Source organism: Zonotrichia leucophrys, chromosome 2 (genome assembly GCF_028769735.1).
Source record: "Zonotrichia leucophrys gambelii isolate GWCS_2022_RI chromosome 2, RI_Zleu_2.0, whole genome shotgun sequence".
Classification (NCBI taxonomy): Eukaryota; Metazoa; Chordata; class Aves; order Passeriformes; family Passerellidae; genus Zonotrichia; species Zonotrichia leucophrys.
Genome location: NC_088171.1, coordinates 17,051,520 through 17,062,361, shown reverse-complemented (window position 1 = coordinate 17,062,361; position 10,842 = coordinate 17,051,520). Strand labels below are relative to the sequence as shown.

Sequence of the window (10,842 nt, the reverse complement as noted above, 5' to 3'; positions counted from 1 at the left end):
AAAGTTTCTCCCAACTGATGGACCTTCTCCAGGGACTCAGGTCAGTGAGTAGCTACAGCCTCCCCCTGCACTCCTCCAGAGTGGGGGATTTATCAGCATCAGGCCACGTTGTCATTAGTAGTCATTACTCAAACCCTGCTCCAGGCATTTTCATTGGGTAGGAGCTAAACTACTTCACACAACTACATACCACAAGGTGTATGGATCAGAACAACTTTTCTGTTTCGTCCTTGCCCATCACAGGCTTGTGTCCCAGTACAGGGAAGCCCTGACTATTACAGGAAACCAGAAATGCAAATGCCTAAGGACAGATAAATGAATATTTAATTCAAACCAGCAAGAGGTTGTTTGCAGTTATTTATTTTACTAAAATGGTTACATATGTTGAAACAAAGAAGAGCAATAGTAATAATGTTTGTTTTTCCAATATCATAAATAATTACTGAGTTTTCATTAGCTGTTGGCTCAGCACTGATCATGACTTTCGTTATTTAAAAAAGACACACACATAATTCATCAGAATTTGTGTTTTCAGAAAACTCTAAAGCAGCAGTAGAAAAAAAAATAAATTAAAGGAAACAGTAACAAGAAATTAGGCCAAGTATTTCTTAAATTTAAAACCCACTTGATGTGTTTTACAGATTATTCTTGTGCTTTGATCATTGGAAAAGAGAACCATTAACAAGTTGTTTATACAATGGCTTGCCTTCTCCAGTTTTACTTCAGAGGAGTCCCCAGAAGTACCCTTTCTACATGACAAATTTTGTTGTTTATACAGACAAAAACACTGAATATTCCTAACAGAAGAGTTTGTCAAAACCATGAATTTATTGTCACAAAATATTTAATACCAGAATAACTTATAATAGTATGAACAAAAGTGAAGTATTAACTCTCTGCTATTAGTTATAAACTCACATTATTATGCCAAAATCCAGTAAAGTATTAAAAATTAATGTCATGGAATCTTAGACATATAATGATGCAAGTCAGTAAAACATACTTCAACTGTTCATACAGTCACAACATACATTTCTTGCTTGGCACTTTAAGTCAATGCAAATCAGCAATTTAGAAAACAAAGTAAAAATATATATGTACAAAATATTTTCATATCAAATAATTTTCATTGTACACTAAATAAAACCAACAACGTTATGTTACATCAAGAAGTTTCCTAAGAAGTCACACCAAGGCTGATATTTGCAATGTGTCTTGACTATTTTAGTGCAACTCAAACAGCCTCTATTTGCAAGTTAGTTACATCATTAGCATAGTCCTGCTTCCATTGGTGTGGGAGTTCTGCCATTAAACTCAGCAGGAGCAGAACTGAAGTCTTGTCTTGTTCATTGATGGCTCACCAGAAAGAGAAGCAAGGAAAGGGATAAGTAGGAAAAAACCCAACAGGATACCCACAGGAAAAAATCCAAATCCTAGCAACAATCAGCTCTTTTCCAGTTTTCTGTAACAGATTCTGTATAAATTGGTTTTGGCTTTGCCACTGTTTATTCAAGCACTGTAAACCTCATTAGACTATTGTTATATGACTTAAGAATAACTTGTACACCTCCAGATAAAGTTTTAAAATAAACCTGGTTTTATGACAGTTATTACACTCAATAGCAGTCAATTTTAGAGACATGACATTTAATACATAGTTTAGTATCTTCTTAAAGCATTGCTGCCTTAAATGCTGAGATTTTTCAATGTTTCAGTTCCTTCTTTAATTCTTGTTTGGGCTTTGATAGTTTGTATTACAGGCTTTTCTTACTGAAATGTGAAATGTCAATCAACCGTCCTCATTTATGCAGTACATACAAAATAAAAATGTTTAAACCACATTAAAGTAATAAGTTCCACCATGGAAACATTTCTGAATGGCACTATAGTTTTAGTTTTGTACAAGAAGAAACCAATTTTACTTCTATCAAAACTTCAGTAAGTCACTAGTAAAGCTTTAAAATTATAGAAATTCAACTTGAATTTACAACTAGTCTGACTAAAACCTTCTCAACTAGAAATCTTTAATGAGCAACACAGCATATGTATAAGTTCAAAATAATCTGAACAATTAACTTATTTCCTAAATTTGTGTGTTCTAGAGTATTGCACTTTTCAAAGGAATGGTTTTGGTATTTTAATATACTGCATATACAGGTAAGAAACATGCATAACAACCTTATCGTCACTTTGACAAAACGTACTGTACAATTTTTATAACACTGTTGATTAAAAAAAAGAGAGTGAGAATGATGTAACAATTTCATTAAGACTCATCAATTTGTACAAGTCAAATAAGCACAACTCTCCAGGGCCTTCAGCAGTAATGTGTTTAGCCCTCGGCTGCTTAAGCCCACTTGGAATAATATACAAAGTTTAAGCATTATGGCATTGTCATTTTGAGGCATACCACTGTTGTACTATGCCCACGTTATAGCTTATTTTTTCAAAGCAAGGCACTTACTGTAATAGCAATGCAAACATCTTATGCGCACTTTGATTAACATAAAATAAGTTAATGTTTTGATAAAAACAGGGTTTTTATAATTTACATGCCTTTTATAGAAGCAGTTGAACGTTTCATTTAATACAATGAAAACATCTGAGTCAGAAGGGACCTTAATTTTTTTTAACTGACCATTCTGTAAAAGGGGACCTATTTTCCACATTTTCCCTCTGTCTGTGAACCGGATTTTGCTGAAAACAAATCCTGTGAGGGAAATGTCTGTTTGACGTGAAAAAGAAAGAGAACCCATCCCTTAAAACTGCTGAACTAATGGCACTTTAACAGTCTTTACTTCTGATATATGTGATGATTTCTGAATGATGCAGCTGGTGGTTCCCTGCAGTTTGTCCTTCCCCTGGGCAAGGTTCGTTAGGGCCATGGCTGCGTTGATCTCCTTCCAGTACGTCTCGTCTTTGCTGGGTCCCCTTCTGTTAGCTGCACTAGATTCAAGCAATAATAAATACTTACACACACATCTTACGTAGCTACATGGTGTCAGGAAAACTGTATAGCAACAATAGTTTTGGAAAACTGTGAAGTCCCTTACTCACCTTTCACACTTATTTGGTCCATTCTCCAGATTTTCTGAAAACAGGAAAAGAAAAGTCTATTTTATTTTAATAGTTTTAAAAACAAGCATGCTCAGGGAATAGGCATATTGAAAAATAATCCAAGATTTATTTCCAAATTTGCTACCAGATCTGAAAGAAAATCTTTGCTTTGACACACATAAAGGACCAGCTTCATGCAGGCATCTTCCTGGAGAAAGCCATACTGAAGGTGTAGCTGTTCCTGAAGGTTCACCCACATCTTGCAGGGCAATAGAGGAGCTCTTCAAAACATATTTATGTTTTGAATACCGAGGACATAAGGAATTGCAAAACCTAAAAATAAAAATCAGCTTCATTGCCTTTCAGTGAATGCCTTCTAGTATGCACTAAAAATAGGACACTTGATGTGTGTGGGTTTCAGTGCTCCCCTTGCAGAGGCAGCTGAGAGGGACACAAGTAACAAGCACACCTGGTCAACAGCCCTCAGACATGAAATTGCATCACAGGCATGAACTACACTTCCTCATCAACAGTCATATTTGTTCATTCACTAAGTCCTCACGTCCCAGAGAAGCCAGAAATATTTACAGAAATGTATAAGCTTTATTCAGTGGGTTTGCTATCCTGACACAGAAATACATTATAGAGGAGCAAGAAGCCGAAGCCCAACTGCAATTCCTATGGAAAACAGGTCAAACCAAAGAAACAGCAATGGCATGAGCACTAGTGGCTACAAGACCCAAAAAGCGTCTAAACACAACATCAATCTCAAAAAGTAATGTACATCTTTGTGAGGCCAGATTCCCAAATAAATCAACCTTACTGCTAGATTTCCATCAGATTATTAATTAAAAATTGATCTTCTTTAAACAGAGCTTCCAGTGGAATAACCCTTGGTAGCCCTTCCCTTAGGAGCAACCTTGCCCACCACAGCCAGCAGCCCATTGTCTCCTACAGCCAATAATTCAGCTCAGCTGCACTGCCCAGTACTTGGAGGTGACTGCTGGAGACCACAGTTCCATTAAAGAGCCACAGGCAGACCACCTGCAGTTTCAGAGATCAGCTGTCTGCCTGTTTGATCTAGCAGGCCTCCATCCTTTTGAAAAACAGCTTTATAAATAAATGTTCCCAGGTGACCAAGATTCAAGTGTTGTTCAAAAATCGCACAGCTTAAATCAGTGTCTCTTAATATTTCCTAGAACAATGCTTGAATGGGATTTAAGAAGGGGAAGACCAGCCTATGCAGAGGAAGGAACCAAGGAAAAAAAGAAACATTTGATCCATAAAGAGGTACTGGATTACACAAAAGTCTCCTTCTTCACACTGTACTTCACTATGAAGAATTCCTTAGCCCTGCTTCATTGTTTTTTCTAATTAGAGACAATTTTCAAGATGATGTTTAGGACTGAATAGATCAGTAGGTATAGAAATGGAAATGGCAAGTAATAGAGAACATCATGGCCAGAGCAAACCTGGCTATAAATACACCTCTCTCAAGCATCTGTCCGTTTCTTTTGCTGTTGGAAAATATTTCCTATGAACAAAAAAATTGCTTGTACAAACTTCTGAGGGAAGTAGGTGTGAATGGTGACACACATTCCAATTCCAGCGTTTATTTGAAGGAGTATTTGCAAATATTTTTTACTGGTGTTTAGCCAGCTCTCAAAGAAAGCATCTTGCCCATGGTGTATAAAAGCAGTAGCAAAACTAAAAAATAAAATCCAGGAGGAAAGAGCTGCCCATTCTTTAACTTTGCTGAAGATTTTTCCTGAATCACACATATTTATTTTCTTATTCTGTTCAAATTTTATGGTTTTTTCAAACAAATAATTTATGTCAAGAAACTCAAAGCTAGGTTAAAATAAAACCATCACTGATAATTTGCAAAGCTCTGGCTAATAGCTGCTCTTGAAGCATGTTAGTTCAATGAAGTCTGAAAATCCATAATTTCAAAGAACAGGCCCTCTTTTTCTTGCCAAAAATCCTTTTCTGCTATACCAAACCTCTGACAGCATATGCCAGTTTGCAGTACCACAGCATCCAAGAAGCTCCCTTGTGTCTGAACAGCCTTTAGCAAAGGAAATAAGTATTACCTTTTTTTTTCGGTTGGGGATAACCTCAGTGAGAGAGACAAAGACCTTTCCTTATGCTCTCCTTGACATCTTGCTAGTCAAACCAACTTGATGTGACTCAAAGCAAAAGTGGGGTTCACTTCACATGCCATGAAAGTGCCATCTAAGTCACATAAATTTGTATCCTTTTTTTTGTCTGGACTCCATTCATAATGAACAGAGATGTTCCCCAAAAAGTGGATTCAGCCACTCTATTCAACACTGCAGCCCAAAATCCCTGTGTGCTGCTGCAAAGCCAAATCTCTGAGTCCTGTTCTGTGGCCCCTTCCTCACATTTTGTCCTTTGGACAGCATTATCATTCATGGGGATGTGCTGAGAGCTGGATGGGGGAGGACCATCTCTCTCCTTTGGCTATTCAGTATATCAATGATTCATATCTATTTTTATATAGAGACATTAGACACTGCTAGTATAACTACAGGCTTAATGGCTTAGCTCAGCCTGGAAGAAATGCAGGCTACTCATGTCTGGCTCTTCAGTCCCCAGAGAAAGAACACAGATGACAAAATGTTATCAATCATATAAAAAAACCTGCAAAATTGTGAGTCTTACCCAATATTTTGCTTTTTCTTCATCTTTTGTAATCTATCTGCTCTGCCTCCAACTACTAATTAAAGATTTTGATAATTTGAAGCTTTTAATATGTGAGGTACCTTCACAAGAATTGCAAAGTATATTTCAACTATAAAATATTAAAACCTATAAAACTATTTTGGTGAGATTGCTCCATGAAAATAATCAAAGAATTGCACTCTCAGAATGGAAAGTGTTCACTTGTTTGACCATCACACAACACATCCCTAGATTTAATCTCTGAGGCAATTAGGAAATGGCACTGGGGCTGGATAACCTCTGGAAATGGTGATGAAAGGAATGGAAAAACAGTGGAGCATGCTGAATCTCACCAAGTAGCCTCAGCTGAGGACTCACCCCAGAGCAAGTGCTGATGGGCACTGCACTCCTGACCCTCTCTCTACAACGTGAGAAGCAGCATTTTACCAACCTTGAGGTGATAAAGTTGCACCAGAGCTGTTCTCTCCAGGCACTGTGGTTACCTTGAACCTCATGCACCTTCGGTAGCAGAACCTCTGGTCTCTTCCTAAAGTGTGGCTCTCTCCATAGTCAGATCAAGGCAAGCTGTCACACAAATCTAAACCCCCACAGACTGGTCAAGCGTAGATCAGTGTGCCAAGTGACTCCTGGGAAAGCCAGCACTGATGAATTATTATATTCCACACTGTTCCCAAGGCTCATTTGGTAAGCTAAAAAATTCTGTTTACCCTACTACACACAGACATAAATACATTTTAACAGCATACAACTGGCCAGCACAAATAATTTTCCTAAACAAACAACAGTAGTGCTCAATAACATATTTAGCAATTGAAACCAGAAGAAGCTGCTGCTGAAGGTGTTTTGTAGCATCTCAGAAAGGATTATGCTTCTTGTCAAAGGATGTTGGTAGGCTTTCAACATATATTGAGATTCTATAATAAATCTATTTAATATTAAACCTCAGAAATACATTTTTGCTACATGTTTGGAAATCACTTAAAACAGTGGTCATTTTCTCTGTAGCCAGAAAGTTTTAAACACTGTGAAAATAGAAACTTAATCATTTAAAATTAGGAGTTGTCATTTATACCTCACTTTCTGGTGCTTCATTCTGTAACCATCCAGAGAATTACTTTTGCCTGGCCAAGAATGTCTCATTCTGCTCTCAACATCCACCCCAAGAAACCAGCAAGGCAGGATATTTGTTCCCTCTTGTTTATAATAGGAAGTCACTATAAATCACCTACCAAAGGAATTCTGTATACCTTTCCATTAGTATGAGTTTTCAGTATACAGTTTACTGTAGGGCATAGTGCCAAGAGTGTAGACACCAGACAATACCAGCTTTGTGATACAGCATGGTATTTTTCAGGACTCACATAATTATTAATAATATACATGGCATCTTTTTTTTACCATAAAATTTCTTCATAAATACTCACTCCCTGATCCTGACAACTCTCTTGCAAGGTAGCCTGCTGTCCCATTTCAGCAGAGATGTAAATGAGACTCAGAAGTCCAAAGTCAAAATACTGCCTAGGCAATATTTTGACTATTTCAAAAGCATTTAACAACAGAATTTTCCAGGATTTCTCTTATATTTAAAATGTTTTCCTTTGTTCTTCTGCTATCAGAAAGGACTAGCCAAAGAAAATGAAGCCCAGGGTTCTTGCAGGCAAACCAACCTTAAATTGCACAATAGCATCACATACCTCCAATTTACTATGCACAAAGACTCTGGTGACACAGAGCTTGCAGCACATTCAAACATTTCAGAACAATTCAGACCCTTACTGCTCACTGCATCCAGACTAAGAATTTTTTAATATATCTGGACGACTTCAGGGGTGTGCTAAATAATGTTAATTGCAGTTAGATGTTATCATTTGGATTTGAGAATTCTAAACTAAGCACTGCATGTGTGCAGTGATGAAGTAGACCCCAAGGCCCTGCTGGGAGCAGGGAAAGCAGGGCTGAGCCCTTAGGCAGCACCAAGCAGCCTCACTTTGCTCCCCCACTCACTGGGCTGTCCAGCTGAGCCACAACAACTGGCTCAAACCCTGCTTTGTGTTATCAGGTAACACTGACAAAGCAAAGATGGCTTGAAACCAACAGGGGAAAGAATGTGTGAATGAGGGAATGAGACAGAGATGGAAGGGTACAGAACATTATGTAGTGGGGAAAAAATGGACATAGAAGTCAAGGCACAGTAGGTCAGTCTCACATGACCGTCGTATTTTTTGAAGCTACTTAAACATGTACAGATTCCTGGTGAATTACACATCTTCTAGCTTAAAATAGAGGGAGGGAAAAAAGAACTGCTGGCCTCAAATGGTGAACACTATAAAACATTTGTTGGTTCAATAAAAGGTCCTGTATAACTTATCTTCATTTTAAAATTGGCAACATTATTCAGTTGTTTCTCTCACTGCCACTACTGAACTTTCTTTTGTTGATTTTGGAGACTCTGGCTTAACATGTGTTGACCAGCATTTTCAAAACAAGCAAGAAGAGGAAAAAGAAGGAGAAACAGGAAATAAACCCAGGCATCTGAAAGAAAAATGAACATTACATGTGTGAGTAAATTAGTGGGGAGCTGAAGTATTTCTGTAGGTCACATACTCATGCACACCTTGATCCCAGTATTTTCCAAACCACAATTTCAGGGCGCATAAGACTTTCAGATCTCTGTTTCTCCAAGAACAAAGTTGGGTTAATTTGATTTAATACTCCTGTGCTCTTCTGCACTGACACAGCTCCTTTACCCTTGAAGGATCCCAAAGTAAACTGTGAACCACACAACACCACTAATATTCACCCACATCTGGGGAGGGAACGTGGCTTAGCCCAGGCTGCTCAGCAATGCAAGGGAGGGGAAACTGTAGCCCAAAGCAGCAGGCCAGGGCTCTTATAAAAAATGTCATTTAATCTTGGTGCAAAAACTACAGTAATGTTTTAAAAAACAAGAAAGCCTCAGCTTCTCTAGTTAGAATTGGAGGAAGAAGGAACTGGCCATCCCATATTTACACTTGCAGCCTCCCATTTTGAGCCTAATGTAAATAGACAAATGAGCCTGTAAACACGGATAACTGCTCAGCCAGAGACCCACACTACCACAGGCTTTCCACACACAGGCAGGGCTCATCCCACCCAGCACTGAAACTCCCAAAACCCTTTTCCTTTTGCACCATCCTCACAGTTTCCTCAGGACAGTAGACCTATTAAGGATGAATTATGAAGAAGTGCAGACAGAAAAGCTCATGCTGGAAGAGACTCCAAACCACAGAGTCTCCTACAGGAATATTCCCCAAACACGCCCTGGCAGCTGATCTCCTGCAGACCCCAGGCCACCTCCACATGGGACCCCTTCAGTGTTGCCCCTTTTGAGTCCCCTCCTGCCCCAAAGCAGGTCCTGGGCTGGGAAGGTCTGTGTGAAACCACCTGGTTGGGGCTGGCAGCGCTCATGCAGCAGATCCTTTAGGTGGAGGAATGAAAGTCCCTGCTGGAGTTTCAGGTGACCTGTGGCTGCAGACACAGCATGGCAGTGTGACCTGGGAGAGGGCAGGATACCAATCACAGCTGGTCCCATCTCAGGGGTGTACTGGATTTCTACTGACAAAGATTTATTGCCATGTCCTTTGGCTGGGTGGGAGGAGGAAAGCTGTCAGAAACCTGCAGGAGTGAGCTCTGGGCCCAGGCTCTAGAGAAAGCTCCTTTTCAGCAAAGCTTTATTTTACCACTGTTCTCTTTCTTCCAGGAGGAGGTTACAGAGCAGCTTGTAATGAAGTCACCCCCACAACCCTGTTACCTCACTCCTTTGGCTTCCCAGGGACACCAAGTATAACAACTGACCTGTCATCAGCTGTTATGTCCTTTCAGATGAACAAACTGCATAATGACAATTTATGTTCACAGTAACCACTAGAGTGAATATTTTTCCCTGCTCACCCAGTGGATTTTTTCTCAGGAACAGCTATAGCCCTGGTCTGACATCTTCTATTAGGATCCATATGGCGGGTCTTGCCAATGTTAGAAACATCCCTTTTCCATTGTGCCCTAGACTAAACCTTTTCTGTGAAAATACTTCCTTGCAATTTGTTTCTTGCATCAAACTTTGCATATAAGCTTTAACTGTGAAGGACTGCTAACAATCAAGTTTTTTGCTGAATATCTGAGCATCCAAAGACTTTTTTACATTGTGCAGCCTGGAGCCTGCTGCAGTGGGAGTAGGCATCTAATTACATTTTAATACATGTGATTTTTATAAAATGAGCGTACATGCCCACAGAGACTGTGATAGGTGTATTTTATAAATAATAAAAGAGAACTGAGTTTGCAAGTCTATATTAATATTTGCATTAATAAGTGCACTGAAAGCCCCACATAATAGTTGGCTTGGTGCAAATGGTCTTAGAGTCTTGAATTATGCACGTGAATGTAAGAATTTATGGGTTAGCAAAATAGATAAAAAACTGGTGTAAATCACTTCATTGTTCAGGCTGTCACAGCTGACTCCAGGTTTCCACTGACCAGTGACAATGTGTTCTCCTTGGTGAGATTCAGGGCTCCGTGGGAGTCTTGTTTTCTTAGCCAGACCTTAGCAGAGCCTATAATAGGAGCTGGGGCTGTGAGTGTTGAGGTGACCTGTTAACAAAATGATGGTTATACGGTTTTATTTTCTTTACAAGTTTGCTGCAAAGCTGGCTGAAATACATTTTTTTCTCATTGAGTTGGCATGTTCCTCATTGAGTCGTGCAATGTTGTCAGATTCCTTGGTGATAGTCTCCCACATGCATTTCACAATGCATAAAGGAACATCTGACCTAGGCTTCTTGTGTGTGTGTGTGTGTGTGTGTGTGTTACTTGGGAAGGGATTTACAACACGTGCTGTGCTGACTCCTGACTCATCAGGTGAAGTGTTCTGCCCTTCTGCTGCAAACCATTGGGGGTTAACATTGAAAACCACATTAGGTAGCAGGTGAGGGGGAGGGGGAAATAAAGAAAAGAGGAAAAAGGAGAAGAGGAAGAGAAAAAAGAAATAAAGGAAAGACTAGATGTTACCAAAAAAAAAAAAAAAGGAGGAAAATTACAAAACGG

The 10,842-nt window shown here is 39.2% G+C and overlaps 1 protein-coding gene across 2 annotated transcripts in view; it reads right to left on the bottom strand.

Annotated features, from left to right (window-relative positions):
• Positions 1–344: 344 nt before the first annotated feature.
• MKX (mohawk homeobox) overlaps positions 345–10,842 on the bottom strand; it is a 49,894-nt gene continuing 39,396 nt past the window's right edge. For both annotated transcript variants that reach the window (XM_064704051.1, XM_064704052.1), the window contains 2 exons: positions 3,058–3,091; positions 345–2,946 (listed from right to left, as the gene is read on the bottom strand). In XM_064704051.1, the coding sequence (XP_064560121.1) occupies positions 2,760–2,946; positions 3,058–3,091 (221 nt within the window). In that variant the 3' untranslated portion in view covers positions 345–2,759. The remainder of the gene's footprint in view (positions 2,947–3,057; positions 3,092–10,842) is intronic.